This window comes from Capricornis sumatraensis, chromosome 23 (genome assembly GCF_032405125.1).
Source record: "Capricornis sumatraensis isolate serow.1 chromosome 23, serow.2, whole genome shotgun sequence".
Taxonomy (NCBI): domain Eukaryota; kingdom Metazoa; phylum Chordata; class Mammalia; order Artiodactyla; family Bovidae; genus Capricornis; species Capricornis sumatraensis.
In genome coordinates, this window is record NC_091091.1 from 14,225,841 (window position 1) to 14,249,994 (window position 24,154).

Consider the following 24,154-nt stretch of genomic DNA (forward strand, 5'->3'; position numbering starts at 1 on the left):
TTATTTATCTCTTCCATTGTATTATAATTTTGAGTTTTTTTTTTATTTTTTGAAAAGGAATGGAATTCTGTGGTAGTCCAGTGGTTAGGACTTGACATTTTCACTGCCATGGGCTTTGTTTCAGTCCCTAATCGGGTAACTAAGATCCCTCAAGCCACATGGTGCTGCCGAGAAAGAAAAAAAAAAGACACGTATACCTACAGTCTCTTTACCTTAAGATAGGGAAACTTCATTTTTATATTCAGATACAATTGACATATTATATTAGTTTAAGCTGTATGGAAACTTATTTTAAAGATACAATTAAAAATAATTTTTTTTTTTAAGAAAATATTTTTTTGTAACATGTGCATGCCTCCTTGGTTAGCCCTTTCTAATGATGACATTTCATGCCTTTTTTCACTTTTTTTGGTGTGGCAGCACATGTATGGGCTCTTAGTTCCCTGACCAGGGATTGAACCTGTGCCCCCTGCATTGGGAGTGCAGTCTTAACCACTGGACCCCCATTGAAGTCCTCTTTGTAATTTTGATACTAAGTTTAATATTATATTGTGATGGCTGTTATATTTTGTTTCATCTTTATATTCTTTGTACATATAATATCACAAAACTTTGCTGTTCTAATGTTGAAACACATTATTCCGATGTGAAATTCTGTGTTGTTTTTTTTTTTTTTTTTCCAGTTCCAGGAATAGATTTTAGCATAACTCAGTTTGTAAGAAATCTTGGGCTCGAACACCTAATGGATATATTTGAGCGAGAACAGGTAAGTACACGAGTTGTTTCACTTGGTTTGCTGTTTTGGGGAACCTCAAGGGAGAAATAGAAACTTTTGAAATGCCCTGAACAATTGAACATATTGAGGACTGAAAAGGATGTGTGTTTTTTTTAAGGACTGGAAATCAATCCCTCTTCTAATTTGGCTTGTTTTTTTCCCATTTAGTTTGTTGCTCTTGTTGTTTACTCACTAAGTCATGTTTAGTTTATTAGCACGTAAAAATTGTTTTTTGTGTGGTAACAAAATAGCTGTCTTGAATAAATCTAGCTTATGCATTTCTTAAAGGTAAGTTATCCTTGACCTCAGTTTGTTCAATTCTCTTACATCAGTCACTACCCACTCTAAGCCTGACACGTTGCTAACCACTTTGGGAAGCTATATAGACACACAAACTATATATCTGGGCTTTTCTTGAATAGTCCTAATTTAAGTTTTCTGCAACTTTTCAGTTTTAGTTTAATAGCTGGTATGCTTTCATTTCTGTGTTGTGTTCAGAAGTCATTTGAAATAAATATATAAGTCTAATAACATTGTGAGAACACCAGTATATGAATGTCTTCCAAACAAGTCTTCTAAACAGCTTCATTCTCTTTTGTAAGATCACGTTGGATGTATTAGTTGAGATGGGACACAAGGAGTTAAAAGAGATTGGAATCAATGCTTATGGACATAGACACAAACTAATTAAAGGAGTTGAGAGACTTATCTCTGGACAACAAGGTATTTCATTTTAAGTCATTGCTATAGTCAATTTAACAGCTTGCATTAAGGCAGCCCTCAACTTCCTAAAGGATAATTTTAAAATCTGTAATAGTCCACTTGATAAGAAGAGTACTAATGAGGATTCTGGAAACCTGGGGTCAAATCTTGAATCTGCCACTGTTAGGCTTTCTGAACTGCTACCTCTAACTCTGTGAACCTAAGTGAAGTGTCTGGGCCATTCAGAAATACGGGTGTTATTTTAGCTCTGAAGTTTTTTCTGTTATTTCCATTCGCTCATTTCTAAAGTTATTGTAGCTCAAAAATTATATGGTTCTAAAAGATCTGAAACTTGGATATCTCATATGGTAATATAATAGGTAACAGCTAGGTGTTCAGGCCTGCCCATAAAATAATGTTGTAAATCTTTTTTGCTGTAAATAGTTACATTTTAAACACTTACTGTAAAAGTACAAGGAAACAGTAATGTTGCAACTAAGGAAACGTAGTGAAACCAAGTTGAAGAATATTTTATTTCTCTTGAATGTTGATACATAAGGAAAATGCAAATTGCATTTGTTCTGCAAATGTTCACACTTCCTGTATATCAGGTCTTGGTATAAAAGATGAGTTATTTTAGTTGTCAGACCACATTTTAAGTTTCTTGTTCAGCTGAGGGAGTGATATACCCTGAGATTAGACATCCTATAATTGAAGACCTGGCTATACACCTGGGGTTAAAGACAAACCTCCATTAGCAAAACTGAGGGAATTTTGAGGAAAGAATATATGCTATCCAGGATAGGGTCTATCTCTTGAACAAAAAGAGAACTTTGAAAGTTCTGTGATTCAAGCTAAGGAATGCTTTAAACTGAAATTCTGGATTGGGATTGATTAAAGGTAGACGCACTTTATTTGCCTGATAGGAACTAGGGCAAAGCGTTTAAAATGTGAGATAGTCTTAGATATTGCTAGTATAGAAGACAAAATTTTATAAGATAAAGAAGAGGGCAGACTCAAGGCTTTTTGGAATGTTAGTATGAAGAGGAACTGGAACCCTCAGTTTTGGACTGCCATTGTGCCTCAACTAGAAAACACTGTGAATCTGGTAGGGAGGCAGTTAAGACTGTTTAAAGGCTCAGGAAACAATGATAGAAAGAGATACACTGCCTCCAAGTGGCAGAGGTACGTCCCTCCCTGTTGCCTTTGGCCCTCTGGTCATTCTGATGACATCCAGCTGCATTGAGTAGGAACATTGATTCCTACGTGGAGGAGAAACACCACAACAACACAGAATGACTGTGTCTGATCTAGCACATCAGGGTCACTTTTCTACATAAAGTTACCACCTGCCTTATCTTCATTTGCAGCTAGGAGTCTGTATAATACCGGCATTATACCCAGTTTGCAAATTAGAACCAGTGGCAAACTTCTGTCTCTTACCTTGCTGACAGCCTTAGGTATTATTCAGTGCATCAAGTCAACAGATTACATGTTCTGATCTTTTAGCACTTATGAATATCTTCTTGGGGCATTCGAAGATGCCTTAGTCCAGTGTCTGTCACAGACTTTATTCTGTTAAGTGTTTTTCCTATAAAATGGCCTCCTCTGTATAGTTGCCATACTTCCCATAGATATTATAATGCAGCCATACCTATGCATTGTTATTAGGGTCTGGCATGTTTGTGATAGCTCTGTTGTTCAGACCAGAACAGTGCTCTTAGTCTCCAGAGGGAAACTGCCCTGCATTAACCCGGCAGCAGAGGACTTACATGCAGAGCACATCACGTGAAGTGCCAGGCTGGGTTAATCACAGGCTGCAGTCAAGACTGCTGGGAGAAATGTGAGCAACCTCAGGTGTGCAGGTGATACCACTCTAATGGCAGAAAGTGAGGAGGAACTGAAGTGCCTCTTGATGAAGGTGAAAGAAGAGCGAAAAAGCTGGCTTAAAACTCAGCATTCAGAAAATGAAGATCATGGCATCCATTCCTATCAGTTTATGGCAAATAGATGGGGAAAATGTGGAAACAGTGTCAGATTTCATCTTCTTGGGCTCCAGAATCACTACAGACAGTAACTGTAGTCATGAAAGTAAAAGACACCTGCTCCTTGGAAGAATAACTATGACAAACCTAGACAGTGTATTAAAAAACAGAGACATCGCTTTGCCAGCAGAGGTGCCTATAGTCAGAGCTATGGTTTTTCCAGTAGTCATATATGAATGTGAAAGTTGGACTGTGAAGAAGGCTGAGTGCCAAAGAATTGATGCTTTCAAACTGTGGTGCTGGAGAAGACTCTTGAGTGTTCCTTGGACAGCAAGGAGATCAAACCTGTCAATCCTAAAGGAAGTCAACCCTGAATATTCATTGGAAGGAATGGTGCTGAAGCTGAAGCTCCAATACTTTGGCCACCTGATGCGAAGAGCTGACTCACTAGAAAAGACCCTGATGGTGGGAAAGATTGAAGGCAAGAGAAGGGGATGACAGAGGATGAGATGGTTGAATGGCATCACTGACTCAGTGTACATGAGTTTGAGCAAACTCCGGGAGAGGGAGATAGTGAAGGACAGGGGAGCCTGGCATGCTGCAGTCCATGGGTCACGCAAAGAGTCGGACACGACTTAGTGACTGAGCAACAACAAAAGAGGACTCGAGTCCTACCTGAGAAAACAGTGAGCTCTGGAGATCTTGGAGATAACAGGGGAGTTGTGTTAACAGATACAACAAAGAAGTTAGAAAGTCCTGGGTAAGATTGCATTTTAAAAGCTTTTGTGAGAGTAAAAATACGAAAGTATATATGATCTTAACTGTTGACATTCAGAAAATAGGATAAATTCATTGTTGAAGTGAATCTATTATGGGTTAGAATAAGCATTCCATCATTTGTAAGCTTTATGACTTCTTATTCTTGGATAATTTAAAATTACGTGCAGCCATGCTAGTTTCTTCTCAGTTTTACAAAAAATAAAGGGACCAAATGCTGAAAGGGCTGCTTAGTTAATAAAGGAAATAATTTGAAGAAGAAAAAATATGACACATATGAGATAAAGAATAGAGAGATTTTCGGAGCTTTTCTCACAAAACCCTTATGACTTGTAAGGTCAAAAAAATAGTCATCTAAATGCAGTGTAATTTTCTGGTTTGGATCCTGGAAAAGTAAAAGAACATTAGTGGGGAAAAACTTGTGAAATTCAAACAAAGTCTGTAATTTACTCAATTTTGATAAGTGTGCAGTGATTGTATAAAATGGGAACATTAATGTTCCTGATGGTGACTTTAGAGAGTCGAGTGAGGGCACGCAGGAACTCCCAGTGCTCTCAGCTTTCCTATAAATTTAAACTTTCCCAAAATAAAAAACTTGTAAGAACTAGTAATAAGCATCAGATAAATGGGGTGGTTGTATTGGGTTGATGTTTATTGTGGGCTGGAGGCAGGGAGGAGGGTTCTGGCAAGTTCGTTTTTTTTTTTTTTAACCTTTGAATTTCATTTGATAGGTCTTAACCCATACTTAACTCTGAACACCTCTGGAAGTGGAACAATTCTCATTGATCTGTCTGCTGAAGATAAAGAGTTTCAGTCTGTGGAGGAAGAGGTATGTTCATACACTTACAAATGTTGGGTCAGCAGCTGAATTTCCAGAAGTTCCCAGCTCTATTTGAACATGTGTGTAGCAGGAGTTTTTAATTGTCCCTCACTCGACCACCTGAAAACTTACAAAATCAGCATCTAAAATACACTATCTCGGTAAGCTTTAATTCTGATAATTTGGTTCAGCATTTCAATTAATATACTACAGAATTCTGTTGGAGAAGAGGTGGCTAATATTCCCTTCCTTGATGAAGGCAATTGCAAAGCCCTGTATCTTAGACAAGACCCAGAACATGTGGATGCTACTTATCTAGGAAATGTTTTTCTAACTTTCTTTCCATAAAACTGTTGTATCCACCAAAGTCTTAAAATGGCGCCCTGCGCTTTGACGAACACCATACCCTATATGTGTGAGCTGAGCACAAAGATACAAAGTTCAGTGAGGCTTAGTTCTAAATCTCAGGGAACTCCAACTCTCAGTAAAATATAAATTGTGCTTGATGAGAGCAAAACGAATGGGAACAAATAAGTCATTGTTCTGTTTTGTTTGTTAGCGTGTCAGCTGCTTGGCTTTGCGTGTTTGGCTCACCTGTGCATTTGCTTGTTTCCTTTTGTTCCAGTAGTTTGCATTATATAATTTTCACCTGTAGGTATTTCTGGATTGATTGTATCAACTATGCACTGTCTCTCGAAAGTAGTATAGAACTCATTCCTTAAACAACAAAAATAGTAAAAACCTAATTTGTCTTAAGAGTCATATGAGTCAAGAACCGTGTTCCCTAAATCAGAAAAGACATAAAAGCTAATGCACATCTTTCTGAAATGTGTTTCCGTCAGATGCAGAGTACAGTCCGAGAGCACAGAGATGGAGGGCACGCAGGTGGGATCTTCAACAGATACAATATTCTCAAGGTAATAAGTTAGGGAAGATAATGTTCACTGTGACCATAGTTTTCAAAAGCCTGAAACCATGATTAACTTTCATAAGAACATCATCTGTCCAGCCCAGTAAGTCTTTCACATGGCATCAGGGGTATTTTGGGAAAGAATATATCTTTGGCAGGTTAAGATCCTCAAATCTCTGTACTAACCACTAATTCAGCCTCTGTTGAACGTATTTAAATTTAGAGATTATGCTTTAAATAATCTCTAAACTTAAAGATTATTTAAGTTTAATCTTTAAACTTAAATAAGTTTAAATGGCAAGATACATGATTATCTTAACTGTTGACATTCAGCAAATATGACAAATTCATAGCTGAATTAAGGAATCTATTATGGATTAGAATAAGCATTCCATTGTTAGTAAGCTTTATGACTTCTCATTCTTGGATGATAAATCCTGTAGGCTTAGGATTTTAAATATGGACACTACTATTAAGGTACTCTTGCTGACTTTTTTCAGTACTTTTGAATTTTTTATGGCTCATGGAAGGACTCCCATCTTTACAGTTACACCATGGTTTGTTTGTCTCTAGTTTGTCCTAATTGTGTCTGTTCCAGGTTTCTGTGAGTCCTCACACATAACACCATTTTTTGGTGATTTTAGTAGTGCTCCCTCTGTACCTTTCATCTTTCCAGAAATAGTCATTTAAAAAAATATCTTAAAGAGAGTACTGACTCTTATTAATATCAGGTACTCTTCTCAGGGCCTTTTCAGCTTTGCTAATTTGCTTGGTGTTTTTAAAAGCTGTATGGCAACCAAACTGTATACTCTACTTGAGATGCATAATGATTTTCTGTTAACTATTTTTAATCATTACAAGATTTAGAGTTACAATGTGGCAAGTATCTCTGATACCTAAATTTTGAACTGAAAGGTGAATGGTATGAAATCTTCCAGTTGTGTTATATTACTGTCTCACAATAATACAGTATTCTGAGTATACCAATAGATCTCATATTTTAGAGTTACTCATCAAGATAGAAAGTCGCTCAGTCGTGTCTGACTCTTTGCGACCCCATGGACTGTAGCCTGCCAGGCTCTTCCGTCCATGGGATTTTCCAGGCAAGAATACTGGAGTAGGTTGCCATTTCCTTCTCCAGGGGATCTTCCTGACCCAGGGATTGAACCTGGGTCTCCCACATTGTAGGCAGATGCTTTACCATCTGAGCCACCGGGGAAGTCCATTTAGAAATAAGATGACATAAACTAAGTACACATTATTCAGGTGCAAGGGTTCTTTCAGGAGCTGTATCTTATTAGTTCGTATCATGGTATGACCTGAGTGACATCTTGAGTTTTCTTTTCATGAACTCATGTATAATAATATTTACTATAACAAATAATTATTCCTATTATAGGTAGATTTTAGTCAAGGGCATTTTGTATGCAACCAGTAACAAAATGCACTAAGGTTTGTTAAGGGTGAGGGCAAGGAACAGAATATGGGTTTCATTTCTAGAGTTACTGAATTTGGGAGGTATGCTGTTTTCTTTCTCTAGAAAGATATTTTAGTACAGTATCTAATACAGCTGTTCTCACTGATAAAACTTTTGGTTTTGTTCTCTTTTTAAAAAATCATTAATGAGCTCTGTTTATGCCAGTCTGTGTGCTTTGATTATGTCTTTGATGGTGTTTTGAGTTAATTTGAACCTAGACTAAAACCGTCAGCTCCCAGATGGGTTCTAGGACCAGCAGGGGGCTGTAGCACCCTTAAATACAGCTGAAAAGCAGCACTAGGGCTGGGTTTTGACCTTAGAAAAACTCCTGGTGAAACCAACATCCGTCGTAAAAGTTTTCTCCAAACAAAAGTTTTAGGAATTGGAGGGATAGGGGACAATAGAGGAAATGTTAGGGTGTGTGTCTGTGTGTGTGATTGTTTGGTGTGGCTGTTTCAAATATTTTAATTAAAAACAGATAAAGATGGTACTTTGAGCCAGAAAAAGCAGTTGGGGGAAAGACAGTATTTTCTTTCTTACACTTCCATACAGAACTCAGCATGTCTGATTTGGAGATGTTTTAGTAATAATTCTAAAGTGAGAATAGAAGTATTTTAATCAATTAATAGTACTCTTGACCTTTACATATAGCCATATGTAACTTTTTCACATCTGTAGTTTTTGATTTCTAAAATATGCATATATTCTCATCTTTACAGTTGTGACAAAGTTTGTTAATCTATTTCAGAGAGAAGTTTTGCCTCTCTTCTGGTCCTGTGTAGCCCGTTTTTGGTTAAGGTTAACCAGTAGGTAAGTAAGTATTGGGATCCAGAGATTTTATTTTGCTGGTTTCTTTTTATAGATTCAGAAAGTTTGTAACAAGAAGCTATGGGAAAGATACACTCACAGGAGAAAAGAAGTTTCTGAAGAAAACCACAACCATGCAAACGAAAGAATGCTGTTTCATGGTAAGATTCCCCTCCCCCTACCTGCCATCATCCTCCACATTTTTTGTCAGGTTTGAGATAATAATGAATCTGTATATTTCTCATATCATTTTTTAAAAAACAAACATTATTTCTGTAAATCTTTGCATTTATATTTGTGTTTTCAATCTTCTGAATTTGTATGTTTTGAATGGATATAGTTTATAAATAAGATTACCATAACAGAAAAAGTGTAGAAATGATAATACTGACTATTCATATTTTCTCTTTATATATATATATATGTATGTATGTATGTACGTATGTATGTCCTTTATTGACCCCATCTTTGCATGAAATGTTCCCTTGGTATCTCTAATTTTCTTGAAGAGATCTCTAGTCTTTCCCATTCTCTTGTTTTCCTCTATTTCTTTGCATTGATCACTGAGGAAGGCTTTCTTATCTCTCTTTGCTATTCTTTGGAACTCTGCATTCAAATCGGTATGTATTTCCTTTTCTGCTTTGCTTTTCACTTCTTTTCTTTTCACAGCTATTTGTAAGGCCTCCTCAGACAGCCGTTTTGCTTTTTTGCATTTCTTTTTCTTGGGGATGGTCTTGCTCCCTGTCTTCTGTACGGTGTCATGAACCTCCATCCTTAGTTCATCAGGCACTCTTGTCTATCAGATCTAGTCGCTTAAATCTATTTCTCACTTCCACTGTATCGTCATAAGGGATTTGATTTAGGTCATACCTGAATGGTCTAGTGGTTTTCTCCACTTTCTTCAATTTCAGTCTGAATTTGCAATAAGAAGTTCATAATCTGAGCCACAGTCAGCTCCTAGTGTTTTTGCTGACTGTATTTCATGCAAAGATGAGCTAAGTAAAGGACATAAATGGTAGGGACCTAACAGAAGCAGACGATATTAAGAAGAGGTGGCAAGAATACACAGAACTGTACAAAAAAGGTCTTCACGACCCAGATAATCACAATGGTGTGATCACTCACCTAGAGCCAGACACCCTGGAATGTGAAGTCAAGTGGGCCTTAGGAAGCATCACTATAAAGCTAGTGGAGGTGGTGGAATTCCAGTTGAGCTGTTTCAGATCCTGAAAGATGATGCTGTGAAAGTGCTGCACTCAATATGCCAGCAGATTTGGAAAATTCATCAGTGGCCACAGCACTGGAAGAGTTCAGTTTTCATTCCAATCTCAAAGAAAGGCAATGCCAAAGAATGCTCAAACTACTGCACAGTTGCACTCATCTCACACGCTAGTAAAGTGATACTTAAAATTCTCCAAGCCAGGCTTCAGCAATACGTGAACTGTGAACTCCCTGATGTTCAAGCTGGTTTTAGAAAAGGCAGAGGAACCAGAGATCAAATTGCCAACATCCACTGGATCATAGAAAAAGAGAGTTCCAGAAAAACATCTGTTTCTGCTTTCTTGACTATGCCAAATCCTTTGACTGTGTGGATCACAATAAACTGTGGAAAATTCTGAAAGAGATGGGAATACCAGACCACCTGACCTGCCTCTTGAGAAACCTATATGCAGGTCAGGAAGCAACAGTTAGAACTGGACATGGAACAACAGACTGGTTCCAAATAGGAAAAGGAGTACGTCAAGGCTGTATATTGTCACCCTGCTTATTTAACTTACATGCAGGGTACATGATGAGAAACGCTGGGCTGGAGGAAGAAGGACAAGCTGGAATCAAGATTGCTGGGAGAAATATCAATAACCTCAGATATGCAGATGACACCACCTTTATGGCAGAAAGTGAAGAAGAACTAAAGAGCCTCTTGATGAAAGTGAAAGAGGAGAGTGAAAAAGTTGGCTTAAAGCTCAATATTCAGGAAAACTAAAATCATGGCATCCGGTCTCATCACTTCATGGCAAATAGATGGTGAAACAGTGGCTGACTTTATTTTTCTGGGATCCAAAATCACTGCAGATGGTGATTGCAGCCATGAAATTAAAAGACACTTACTCCTTGGAAGGAAAGTTATGACCAACCTAGATAGCATATTAAAAAGCAGAGACATTACTTTGTCAACAAAAGTCCGTCTAGTCAAGGTGATGGTTTTTCCAGTAGTCATGTATGGATGTGAGTGTTGGACTATAAAGAAAGCTGAGCACCGAAGAATTGATGCTTTTGAACTGTGGTGTTGGAGAAGACTCTTGAGGGTCCCTTGGACTGCAAGGAGATCCAACCAGTCCATCCTAAAGGCGATCACCCCTGAGTGTTCATTGGAAGGAATGATGTTGAAGCTGAAACTCCAATACTTTGGCCACCTCATGCAAAGAGCTGACTCATTTGAAAAGACTCTGATGCTGGGAAAGATTGAGGACAGGAGGAGAAGGGGATGACAGAGGGTAAGATGGTTGGATGGCATCACTGACTCAATGGACATGGGTTTGGGTGTATTCCAGGAGTTGGTGATGGACAGGGATGCCCAGCGTGCTGGGGTTCATGGGGTTGCAAAGAGTCAGACACAACTGAGTAACTGAACTGAACTGATGTATGTATTTATGTATGTAGTTGATTTTATGTGTTAGGGTTGTTCTGGAAAATTGATGTGTGTTACTTTTAACTGGTTGATCGGATTAAAGGAAGATCTGAAAATTGCCTCAGAAGAATATGTACATCCTCTTGTGACTGTGCTTCTAAGTGTCAAGGGTGCAAAAAGATAACTGTCATTGAGCCTGTGGAGTTTTCTGAGAAGTTTTATTGAGAGCACTATTACTTGTCATTTTTGAAATTTCCTATTTATGTTGCAACATGGCAGGTGGTGGTGGTTGATCTTTCCAGTTTATAGCAAAGATGAATATAGATTTTAATGTAGTGTTTATTAAGTCTTAAGCACATTACCCATGATAGTTCCAATCTGTTCCTTCAATTGGCTTTGATTGCAAAAAATTTTGAGAGACTTGGTAAATTTCTATAGAACACAGTATTTAAATTCCACAATCCCCTGGAAGAATGGCTATAGCAGACTGAATTAGTATATAATATCTAAATGGTACTTCTCATTTCAACACCCTAATAATTGTCATGATAATTTCTTGGCACGGAACATGATATTTATTTATGTATTGACTTAAGGGTTGTAATGTATGATTTTTTCTATTTTATAATAGAAATGGTTTTTCCAAGTTAATTCAAATGAGTTATTCTATTCTTTAGTATTTCTGTTAAAGCGGAATTCAGTGTATTTCCCTTGTCCCTTTATGAAAAGGGACACCAATCTTGATGAATCAGTTAGCTGTGTCATATTGACTTTGCCCAAGCCCCAGCCTCACTGCATTCCCTGACCTGATCTCCATGCTTAGTACCTCCTGGTCTTTGGCTGAGCTCCTTCTTGGCATGTATGCAAAGAAGGAGGAGAAAGAAGTCAACATGTAGGGAATGAAGGAACACACCACATTTGCAGATGGAATCTGGTACTAGCAAGTGATAAAAGGCAGAGAAGCGGAAGAATAGGATAGAAGTATAAAGAAAAGCATGAACTTGAAAAGATCACTTTAGCCACTTTGGGTATCTCAGAAAAGTACACGGATGTGGATGTCATTGCATGACCTAGTTGCATTCAGCCTGGCCATGGGAGGTCAATTATGAGACTCTTGATTCTGGGTTGGTATGAATTTGGAGCCGGGAATTTGATAACTCTAGCATTGATGTTTCTTTCAGGTGATCTGTACGTTTTTCCTAGTTGAATCTGTATGTGTCCTTACTTTGGCATCTGAACCACCACCCTGTTAAAAACATTCATTCACATTGCCAATTCTTATTAAATAACTATTCTAAAGTAGTGAGCCAGCTGACAGTTGTGTTTCAGTTTTGCTTATCATGGTGGTGATATATATATGACAGTTCAGAATGTAACTTCTGATGTCTGTTCCTTTCACTGCTTGGAGCCTTAGGTAGTGGGATTTTAGTCCATCACGTATCTAAGCTGACTTGTTTTCCCTCGGGGCACCATGGGAATGGGTTGGCTGTAGTGCCTTCTGATTTTTGTGGAGTCAAACAATTGAAAAAAAAAAAAGAATTTAACTTCTAAGATGCTTTAGCTTTTATTCCTTTACTTGTGATTTAAAAATGTTAACCTATTTATATGTATTTTTAGGGTCTCCCTTTGTGAATGCGATTATCCATAAGGGCTTTGATGAAAGGCATGCCTACATAGGTGGCATGTTTGGAGCTGGGATCTATTTTGCTGAAAACTCTTCCAAAAGCAATCAGTATGTATATGGAATTGGAGGAGGTACTGGATGTCCAGTACATAAAGACAGATCTTGTTACATCTGCCACAGGTAAGAGATCGCTTTTCTCATTTATTTTGATAAGAATCAGATAAGAACTGGTTTCATATTGAATTTTCGGGTAAGACATTATGTTGGACAACTCTAGGAATCCAAATGAGGTATAGTTCACGTTGCTTTGGCACTCTCACTGGTTCTAATAGTAGCTGGTGTTTTTTAAATGGTTTGTAAGAGCCAAGCACAGTTATAAGCATTTGATCTGTTCACATCATTCAATCACTAGAACACAGTGCTTTCAGAATATGGAGTAGAAAATATTGCTGGGCATGAAAGAGATTTTATTGCGGACTGTTTCAAAATCTAGTATTCAAATGCTATTAATAAAATGGCATTATTTCCTACACCTGATCATTTCATGGTAATGGATGAGAGAATCTCTCCTCCAGTGTGGTATGATTTTAATTGTCAGTTTGTGATATTACTACCCAGAAAAAAGTTATAATAAAGCATATCAGCATGTCCTTTTAGAAAGCACATTATCAAAGAATTACTTTGTACTTCTTTTTTTCCTACTTTTAGTTACCCTAGTGGAACTTAGTTATTAAAATCATTCAAATGACTTGGCCCTAGTTGATAAAATCCTTGTAGGTAAATAATCTTCACCATTTGAAAAATCAAGATTAATTACTGAGATTTATTCTGTGGTTAGAGCACTGCTTACAAAGACCTAGAACAGTAGCTATCAAACATTAGCAAGTTCAGAATCACATAGAAGCTTACTAAAACACAAATTCCTGTGCCATGCCTCCTGATAGATTTAGTAGGTCTGGGGCTAGGGCACTAGAACTTGCATTTCTGCCGAGTTCCTAGGGGATGCTCAAGCTTCTAGTCACAGGCCTAGAAACCCCAGAGCAGTAGTCCTCGGCTGTGGCAGCACGTTGGCATTACTGAGGGCTTAAAACTACTCACTGTGTCCTGCGTGCAAGAGATTCTCACCTGGGCAGTAGTTCTTGGCTGTGGCAGCACGTTGGCATTACCTGAGGGCTTTAAAACTACTCACTGTGTCCTGCCTGCCAGAGATTCTCACCTGGGGGTCTGGTCTGCGCATGGGATTTTTAAAAGCTTCCCAGCTGATTCTGAAGGGCTGCCAAAGTGAAGGACTGAAGTCCTAAAGGGAGACAAAGACTATCTGTTTATGTTTTGTTCTTACTATTTTCCCCCTAAACTTAGACTCATGTAGGTGTCCAAAGCCAGACCTCCTAGGTATGACTCCCACCCGCTTCTACTTAAGATCATAGGTTGGAATGGCTAGGAGGCTTGTAATTTCTTGAGAGTCTGTAAATTGGACACTGCTATCTTTACTTGTCATATATCATCTGGAGGCTAAATAGTTCTGACTATTAATAGTAAGCAGTGTTCTAGTGCCTCTTCTCAGTTGTCTTTGAAGTACAATGCTTGTATGTCTGGAAATAAATGTATTAACTTAAGATTTCTGTGTGCTGAATTATCATGGATTGATTGTGACTATAATAGAAACTCTATTAGAAATGCTAAGAAAATTTGCAAAGAGCATATTTAGAATAAAAAATATAGCCTATCTTCTTTGGAGACAGAATCATCAGGCCATCAGATCTCCCTTTTCTCCTGTAAAAAGTAAATTAGCTTAGAGAAACAGTTCATTGGACCTAAGGAAGGCCAATCATATGCCCTTGGGGAGTGAGAAAGTAGTACAACCTAAACTTCTGGTGAGGAAAGACATATTTGAAGAAGAAACATTTCAGCTAAACTTGAAACATGACTGTTAGCCAGTTGAAGAGTGGTAGGACATATCATTCTAGATGGTAAAAGAAACAGCGCGTCTGATGGCCTTGGGGCAAGAAAGTTTGGCCTGCAGGAAGAAAAACTAATGTGTCTAGGTGTAATGAACACGGAGTAAAGTTGGAGAATTTGGGGTCATTATAAGAAATTTGGGTTTTCTTTTAGGCACAGTGAACAGTCTCTAAAAGGTTTTAAGTAGAAAAGTAGTGTCATCTGATTTACGGTTTTGCTGTTTTGTTTTTTCCCTAAATCACCAGTAGCTTAGATGGAAAATAATTTATTAGAGTAAAAACAGAAAAGGTAGCTCAAAGGCCACTGTTATAGTCCGGGTGAAAATTTGGGCAATTTGGCCTTAATAGCGACAGTAGAATTTAGAGGAAAGGTATATTTTGAAAGTGGAATCAATAGGACTTATCTGGATAAATGTTCAGCTTTGTAAGACACTTCATGGAAGTCCCTTAAAACCTCTTCCTCCTCCTCCTCACTTGGGCTATGATTTGTACTTTTGCCGGGATACAAGCAGGATGGCAGAGTCAGTATCACTTAAAGATTATTATAATCTCTCTAAGATAGTATTTTATAGTTACAATGAGGATTAATTAAAGTGACAAATTATTTCATTAGAGTAGTGGAAAATATTCTTTAAAAACTCTTTGAAGGGTAAAATAATGAAAACAATTGTGTTTATGTATAAATGCATTCAAAAGCTTATATAGTGTACATAAATAAAACTGTCCTGTGTGGCCTTGTCTCAGGGAAATCTTTTCCTTCTCACGTGTTATAGGCAGCTGCTCTTCTGCCGTGTAACCTTGGGAAAGTCTTTCCTGCAGTTCAGTGCAATGAAAATGGCGCACTCTCCTCCAGGGCACCACTCCGTCACTGGTCGGCCTAGTGTGAATGGCCTGGCATTAGCTGAGTATGTTATTTACAGAGGAGAACAGGTAATTCAGTTTTATTTGTTCATTTTCAGCAATAGTTTAGAGCTATACTTCAACCTTTTACTAATCTTTTAAATTAACAAGGTAGAGTGCCTTATAAACTGGATTTCTTTTTAACTTTTATTTGTAAATTATTTCAGACTTAAAAGTTGCAATAATAGTAAAGAGAATTCCCGTAGACCCTTTACCCAGTTATTAAAAATGTTAGTACTTTAGCATTCTCTCTCCTTTATCATAGTCTTCCTACTGTATGTGTATATCCTTTTTTTTTTTTTTCCCTGAGCTGCTTGGAAGTAAGGTGTAAACATCTTCCTTTACACTTAAATACTTCAGGATGTATTTCCTAAATATACCTTAATTTTAAGGACATTGTCTTAAAATTGTTAAAATCAGGAAAATATCATTGGTGTAGTAAATCTAACCTACATACCTTATTCAGATTTTGCCAGCTATTCTGAATTTTTTTTAAGCTTCTGTAAAATATAATTAATTAGAATCCTGTATTTATTTTAATAGTTAACCTCTCTGTAGCAAAGAAATGTGTCACTCCCGCTTGCTCTTAGTGGCATAGATGCAGTCAGAAGCATCTCTAGAGCAGCATTATGTACTGGGGATATGTATCAGGATAACCTCAATTCCTAAAGACAAACACATGCTCAGTAGTCATCCTAGACCTGCTGATTGAGAATCGAAGGGATTGCAGTCACGTAAAACTGTTTTGAGAAGAGGCCCTTTGATTCTGATCTACGCCACTAATTTAGAGCTTCTTCCCTAAAGATAAGGAATCCTTAGAATAAGTCTCCATTCAAAAATTTTATTTACCAATTTTTGAATTAATCTTTCTCTTCCAGGCTTATCCTGAATATTTAATTACTTACCAGATTGTAAGGCCTGAAGGTATGGTTGATGGGTAAATAGTTGTTTTAGGAAACTAGCACCACCGAACCTAAAATCATCTAAGCAGCTGGTGGCCTCGTAAGTTTTACTCCTTTGCTGAGAAAAATCATCTTGTCCACAACCCTGTGGCAAAAGGTTAAAAATGTGAAAGGGTTTTAACATTCTGACTTGATAAAGCTTTAATAATGTACAGTGTTTTCTAAATATTTCCTGTTTTTCAGCACTTTAACAGATGCCATTCCAGGTTAAACTGGGTTTGTCTGTACTAAATTATAAACAGAGTTAACTTGAATCTTTTATACATTATACATTGATTCTAACAGAAACTGTTATTCCCCTCAACAGAACTCATTTTACTAATATAGTACTGTGTTCTTCAAAGCACAGCATTTACACTGAATACAGTTTCATTTGTAAAACTGTAAATAAGAGCTTTTGTACTAGCCCAATATTTATTTACATTGCTTTGTAATATAAATCTACTGTTTTAGAATGGCAGCGGTTTACAAATTTTTTTCATATGTACTGCTCATCTGTACTTCATCTTGAATCATCATGATTGAGTGATCTTTGATGTTTGATTCCAGAGGCTGTGTTGAATTGTTAGCAGACACCTTATCACTTGGAAAGATTGATCCCTCAGATTTAATTTGCTGATGGAAGCATTTATCTCTCATAGATAATCTTTCCCATTTAAGAACTTGTTTCATAAATACTCTGGGAGTTTAATTTGTGATAACTTTGTATGTATAACACACATTCCAAAGAGCTCTTAACTATCACGGTCCTGATTATTACAGACACTTCTTTACAAGCCTCACAGTCTGGGTTTCACATGGAAAATTTTTCTCATGTTATTTTGCGAAAATTAGAGCAACAGCTTCTGTCTTTTAGAGAACAATTACAGTGTTGTTTTCATGGAATGTAAATAGGAGGTTGAATTTCAGATGTGGGAAGGGTAATCCTGAAATTTTTGAATCTGTTCTAATTACCTTAAATTTAAAGGGAAAAAAATAGCAGCTGGGAGTGGGCAGTTTTTCTCCTGTTCTTTTTCTTTGGCCTTACTGTTTCATGTATAACCAGTTTATACACCATAGGTAAGCTCAACCCAAAACCCTGACACATGGGTGTCCCAGTTCTCTCCTGGTCTGCTGAATAGGCAGGTGCCATGAGATGGGTGCTTCCGCTTCTGGGTTGCCTCATTGTGACATGTTACACCCACTTGGAAATACACTCTGTGCATCGCCTGGTGACCAGGCTTGTTTGGCAGCTGTGGAGGGGAATACCATCCCATAAAATGCCATTCCTACTTTTTAAGGGAAAACTACTTTTCCACGAAATATGCTAATGCATCTTGCTATAGAGACATGAGTTACAGCTTGGCATTTGTTGACTCTCATTCTCTTGGAAGTCAAGGCAAGATTGTTACCCACTTAAACCTCTGTTAATGAGGCTGTTCCTATTCACACTCTGTACCAATTCACATTTATTTTACATTTTATTCAGTCTCTAAATTAACTGGGCCTTTGCAGTAATTTGTACATAAAGTGCTAGAAAATCATGTTTCTTATCTTGCGTAAGAGTTATTCACAGTAAATGCATATCTGGAGTTGTTTCTGTTGATGTAAATTGTGATCATTATTTAAGAGGTCAATTCCTGACCATAAAGTGCTTTTTATACAGCTCTCTAATAATTGCAAATATGATCCTAAACTCGTTTCTTGAAACACAAATGGAGTATGCCAAATTTTATATAATTTTTCAGGTTCTGGAAGCTTCCAGGTTTTATAATTAGAAGATAATGAGATGAGTTAGTGGAGTTTATATTTACATACCTTCTCTCTCAACATTTAGCTCATATTGCTCACCTTATGAGTGAATCTGGAATTGCTTATCATGTAAAACCATCGTGGTCTATGAGTTTACGATTTTGCAGCCTGTGTTGTTTCATCTAATTCATTTCTTAATTAGTGTGTTGCTTTTCTATGAATGATTATATTGTGGTTAATATGTTAGCATGGCATATTTCAGATAGCTTTTTGTTAGGAGCTTAGGGGTGGGGGGGGCACTGGGGATTTCTTTGAAGTTTTTGCATGAAATACTTTATGATGATGGAATTGCTTTTTCTTCTGTCATGATTTTTTTTTTAAGAGATTTAACTTTTTGTGTGAGTAGTACTATTGTATCCATCTTGAGTGTCTTGTACTGTATCACATTCCATACCCTCATTTAATTCTTAATAAACTATTCACTTGTTTTTCTTGGTAGCATGGTAATTACTGGAATAGTATAAATGTATTGAATGGTCTTTGAAAAAAATGGATTAAGATTACAATAAACCACAATTGCAGGAAAATAATGTAGTTTTGAGTCTACTAGTGATAGAGACTGCAGTTTAAAATTTGAAATACTGAACGCTGTGACCATGCCTCCTCAGATGCTTTAAGATGAAAGTAGCTGTCATATGCTTTTAGACATTTAGTCCACCCAGCATAAGTTTTGGCAAACCTTCAAGCTCTTTCCTGGAGAATCTGTCTCTCTTTTTTTTTTTTTTTTGCCACATTGTACAGCTTGCAGGATTTTAATTCTCTGACCAGGGATTGAACCCAGGCCCTCAGCAGTGAGAGAGCAGAGTCCTGACCCCTGGACCACCAGGGAATACCCCCGGGAAATCTGTCTTAACTTTTAAAAGAGGCATAGGAATATATTTTTGTCTTCTGTATCATATAGAAAATTTATGAGTTTACAAACCTTAAAGTTAGTGGTATTTATTACTCTTAAACGCTAAATGTCTGTGTGTATGATCAGTTCCCTGCTTTCGATAGTAAGAGAATAGTGGTGCAAATAACTCATAAGTCATTTAGCTGTGAAATGCTTTTCAGCAGCTGTCTCACTGCTTGAGTTGGGATAATGTTAACATGTCCACGTGCTAGTTCCTAAGCATGTGCGATCCTTTTCTTTGCACGTTGATGAGGAAAGAAAATTTGCAATAAATTTCCCTAAGCTTTTGTGATTAGTATTCCTGACTGGCCCTTTTCCTACTGTCCTGTCTTATCAGAGGAGTAGAGTAACAGAGGAAGCAAGTGGTGGTATACATTCTTCACCAGGAGAACGGTCAGATTTGTATAAAGTTAGCCTACTGAATCTGTACCCACCTCCTCCTCCTCATGCTTTACTAGCTGAGGAAGACTGTGACCTAAAATCTCAGTTAAAGCTTCTTAGAAGGTTCTTGCTGTCCACATACAAACCATCATTGTCAGAAGTGTCCTCTCCACTTTGTTACCCATCCACAGTTGTTGTCATCACCATCACAAAGTCTGCACCGAGCCCTCCAGATGGTCTTCCAGTACACTGTAGAGCAGTGCTGCGTGAAAGTGGCCTGCAGACTGTTTGTTTCCAGCCCGTGCAGAGATGAAAACAAAAACTGAGAGGAGACTTTGATGGCAGTTTGACACTGATGCAGTGTTTTAAATTTCTTTCTTTTTTCTTTTCTTCAAGGCCGCGCCATGCAGCATATAAGATCTTAGCTCCCTAACCAGGGAATGAACCCATGCCCCCTGCATTGGGAGCACAGAGTCGACCACTGGGCCAGCAGGGAAGTCCCTTAAATTTCTTTACCTAAGATTTTGGTCTGCAACAAACTGGAAACTAAGAGGAAAACAGAAACTCTAGTCCCTCACAGATAATTTGAAAGGTAGAAGAAAAATAATGTTTGCTTTACCCCTTAGACCCATCACTTAGCACATGCTGACACATAATAGTTCCTCAAATAAGTTTTACTTGAGTGAAGAGTTATTAAGTGATTGGGCTCTAGAGTCAGATGAATGTGGATTTGAATTTTAGCCTATTCCATACCAGCTGTACAACCTTGAACAAATTACAGTACTTACAGGTTTGTTGCGGAGAAGGCAATGGCACCCCACTCCAGTACTCTTGCCTGGAAAATCCAATGAACGGAGGAGCCTGGTGGGCTGCAGTCCATGGGGTCGCGAAGAGTCGGATACAACTGAGCGACTTCACTTTCTCTTTTCTGCATTGGAGAAGGAAATGGCAACCCACTCCATTGTTCTTGCCTGGAGAATCCCAGGGATGGGGTCGCACGGAGTCGGACACGACTGAAGCGACTTGGCAGGCAGGCAGGCAGGCATAGGTTTGTTGAGGAAACTAAATGATTTTCTGTATGTACTAGTAAGTACTGTGACTGGCAAAAGCTGGTTATTGTAATTATATTATTATTATTTCCCTGAATTCCCAGGACCGCTGGTTGGGGTTTTTCACTTGTCATGGAGCTACAGAACATAGAATTTTAAAACAAACAAAATTGATTAGCCACTGGTTCAGATGAAAACCTTTTTTTTTCATCTTTGTTCAGATGAAACCTTAAGAAGCTCACAGTGTGAGGTATGTATGTCACTAGGTGGCTGAAGATCTTAATTTGAAAATGACTCACAAAAGCACACAGACAGTACAGGAGCCTGGTTGGGGAAAGAATACATACCCACAATCTTAACTGCATCATATTGCTACAGTACAGAAGAAACAAACTCCGCTCACATGATTAGAAGTCCGAAACAGTCCACTGTGAGTACAAGTCAGCAGATAACGACCTTAGAGGTTTAGCCCCTCTACAAACTTAATATAGGATAATTAGGGAATCAGTTCAGTTCAGTCGCTCAGTCGTGTCCGACTCTTTGCGACCCCATGAATCACAGTGTGCCAGGCCTCCCTGTCCATCACCATCTCTCGGAATTCACTCAGACTCACGTCCATCGAGTCGGTGATGCCATCCAGCCATCTCATCCTCTGTCGTCCCCTTCTCCTGCCCCCAATCCCTCCCAGCATCAGAGTTTTTTCCAATGAGTCAGCTCTTCCCATGAGGTGGCCAAAGTACAGGAGTTTCAGCTTTAGTGTCATGCCTTCCAAAGAACACCCAGGGGTGATCTCCTTTAGAATGGACTGGTTGGATGTCCTTGCAGTCTAAGAGACTCTCAAGAGTCTTCTCCAACACCACAGGTCAAAAGCGTCATAACAGCATTTAAAATGATTGACTGGGAGAGGAAAATATAAAAACCATTAGGAAAGATGACACTGAAAAAAGGCAGAGTAGATTTGAAAGACTAAGTCTTTTGGAACTAAAAAATGTGTGATTAGTGAAAGAGCTTGGTGGACAGATTAAACCACAAATTGGGCATATGTGAAGAGAGAACTGGTAAACTAGAAGATAAATCAAGAAAGTACCCAGTTATAACAGAGGAGGGGATGGGAATAGGAAAAAGCTAAGAAGCATGGAGAACAGGATGAGAAGATCCAACATAAAGAATAGGGGAGAGAAGAGGTTTGAAGATTTTTTTTTTTTTCAGAATTTATAAAAGAGATACAGATCTTCAAATGAAAAGACATAACAAATATTTAAAGTGGTGAATAAAAACAAGTATGCTTCTAAACATAGTACAATTGCAAAAGACGAGAAAAATCTAAAAGCAACTAAAAAGACATTATCTGCAAAGGAATAGTTGCACTGGTAGCAGGCTTTCTCAGTGGCAGCAGTATGGACCAGAAGGAAACAAAATAAGTTATAAGTGATGAAAAGAATGGGTGATAGCCTTGAATTCCATACAGAGATAAGTTAGCATTCAAAAGAGAGGCTGAAAAACACATTTTCAGATTTTGCTGTAAGAACTCAGGGTTGTTGTTAAGGAAAAAAGGCAGTTGAATCCAGAAAGGAAGGAATGGACTGCAAGAAGCATGGTGAACAAAGAAATTGGTGGACAGACTGAAATTACACTTGTGTAAAACGAGAAGAACTTTATTAACTGATACGGAATAATCTTCAAGATACAATAAATGAAGAAGCAAGCAGTTGGCAACTGTGTTTGATTTGTTACTCTCGTTTGTATAAAATAGGAAAAAGTACAATGTACATTAGCTGCTTTATGCATGAAATGCCTGCAGGATACACACAAACTATTGGGAGGACACCTGGGTACCAGGGGAGAGTTTGTTAAAGAGACTTTTTAACTGTATATTCTTTTATTCTTTTTGAGTTTTCTAGCAGGACTATAGTCACTTAAAGTAGAAATAGAACTGGAAAGGCAGGGGAAGAAAGGTAAAAGAGCACTCCAACAAAAACGGGGATCTTAAGTGACGTACGTTTTCCTCTCCCAAAACATGAAAGAATCTAGAATGAGTAAGAAATAATCTATAAAGGGCTAAGAATAGGCAGGACCTTCCTGAAGAGTAAGAAGACAACCAGGAGGACCAGAGGTCAAGAATAACTTTAAGGCTGTAGTAATTAAGCATAATGGTGCAGGGACACACCCGACCAACTGAGCAGAGAATGAATGGGGTTTTTGTATACGCCAGAGGTAGCATTACAGATCATGTGGGAAGAAGGAACTGTTCAGTAAATTGTTATGAAACAACTGGTTATGCATATGGTGAAAAAAGTGTATATCTAGATGCATACACAAAATCACTTCCAGATGGATTTTATATAGGGCTTGATAACGAAAATCGAAGTATTTTAAATGTTAAGAAAATATAGAAGACTTCCTGATTGGGGATAACAAAGAGCTTTTAATTGAGCTTCAAAAAAGATGTCATCCTAAAAGAAAAGATAATAAGTTTGACTATATTAAAATTAAGAACATCCTTGTTATCAAACGATTTCTGTAAAGAAAGTAAAGAGGCAAGTCACAAAGTGGGAGAAAAATATTTGCAATACATTTAAAGGGCAAAGGATTCATATCCAGAATATATTAAACTACAGAAAAAGTGAGTTAGAAACAGGCATTTCTCAAAATGGAAGACCCTAGTGGCTACTGAGCAGTCAAAAAAATGCTTAGACGTATTGGTAATCAGGGAAATTCAAATTAGGTAACATGTAATACCATTTTACACGTGCTGAAATTGACAAAAATTAAAAATTTGACAGTGCAAGTATTAGAGGATGTGGATCTCTTACTGCTGTGGGTCTGAGAGCTTTGAAAAACAATTTGACATTACCAGTAAAATGAAGGAGTCTACTTCTGGGTATATGAAGAGGAAACAAAAAGAAAATAATGTTGCTGCTGCTAAGTCACTTTAGTCGTGTCCGACTCTGTGTGATCCCATAGACGGCAGCCCACCAGGCTCCCCCCGTCCCTGGGATTCTCCAGGCAAGAACACTGGAATGGGTTGCCATTTCCTTCTCCAGTGCATGAAAGTGAAAAGTGAAAGGGAAGTCGCTCAGTCGTGTCCAACTCTTGGCCACCCCATGGGCTGCAGCCCACCAGGCTCCTCCGTCCATGGGATTTTCCAGGCAAGAGTACTGGAGTGGGGTGTCATCGCCTTCTCTGAAAATAATGTTATGTAGGGATAAAATAAGACTGGCACAAATAGAATGCTATATGCCATTCCTGGGCAGAAAAGTTTAGTATTATAATGATTTTGGGTCTCCTTAAAGAAGTATATACATTTGCCATGATTTAATACGACACCTGAAGTGACTTAGCAGCAGCAGCAGCAGCAGCAATAACATATGACCCCTGGTGGCTCAGACAGTAAAGCATCTGCCTACAATGCGGGAGACCCGGGTTCGATCCCTGGGTTGGGAAGATCTCCTGGAGAAGGAAATGGCAACCCACTCCAGTATTCTTGCCTGGAAAATTCCATGGACAGAGGAGCCTGGTAGGCTACAGTCCATGGGGTCGCAAAGAGTCAGACACGACTGAGTGACTTCAATGTCAATAACATACTGGATTTACATATACACATTACTATATATAAAATAGATAACTAGTAATGATAAGAACCTACTTTATAACACAGGGACCTCTACTCAGTACTCTGTAATGACCTATATGGAAATGGAATAAAAAACAGAAT

General features: G+C 38.0%; 1 protein-coding gene and 1 non-coding gene across 2 annotated transcripts in view; both read left to right on the forward strand.

Moving 5' to 3' along the window:
• TNKS2 (tankyrase 2) overlaps positions 1-18,322 on the forward strand; it is a 63,111-nt gene extending 44,789 nt beyond the window's left edge. Inside the window, exons 20-27 of the mRNA XM_068961214.1 lie at positions 684-766; positions 1,378-1,498; positions 4,971-5,068; positions 5,902-5,976; positions 8,309-8,414; positions 12,500-12,686; positions 15,238-15,394; positions 16,243-18,322. Coding sequence (XP_068817315.1) covers positions 684-766; positions 1,378-1,498; positions 4,971-5,068; positions 5,902-5,976; positions 8,309-8,414; positions 12,500-12,686; positions 15,238-15,394; positions 16,243-16,305 — 890 coding nt within the window. The 3' untranslated portion in view covers positions 16,306-18,322. The remainder of the gene's footprint in view (positions 1-683; positions 767-1,377; positions 1,499-4,970; positions 5,069-5,901; positions 5,977-8,308; positions 8,415-12,499; positions 12,687-15,237; positions 15,395-16,242) is intronic.
• LOC138070604 (small nucleolar RNA SNORA79) lies at positions 12,263-12,405 on the forward strand. Its single transcript, XR_011144171.1, has one exon. It is a non-coding gene; the product is annotated as a small nucleolar RNA SNORA79 (small nucleolar RNA).
• Positions 18,323-24,154: the final 5,832 nt, after the last annotated feature.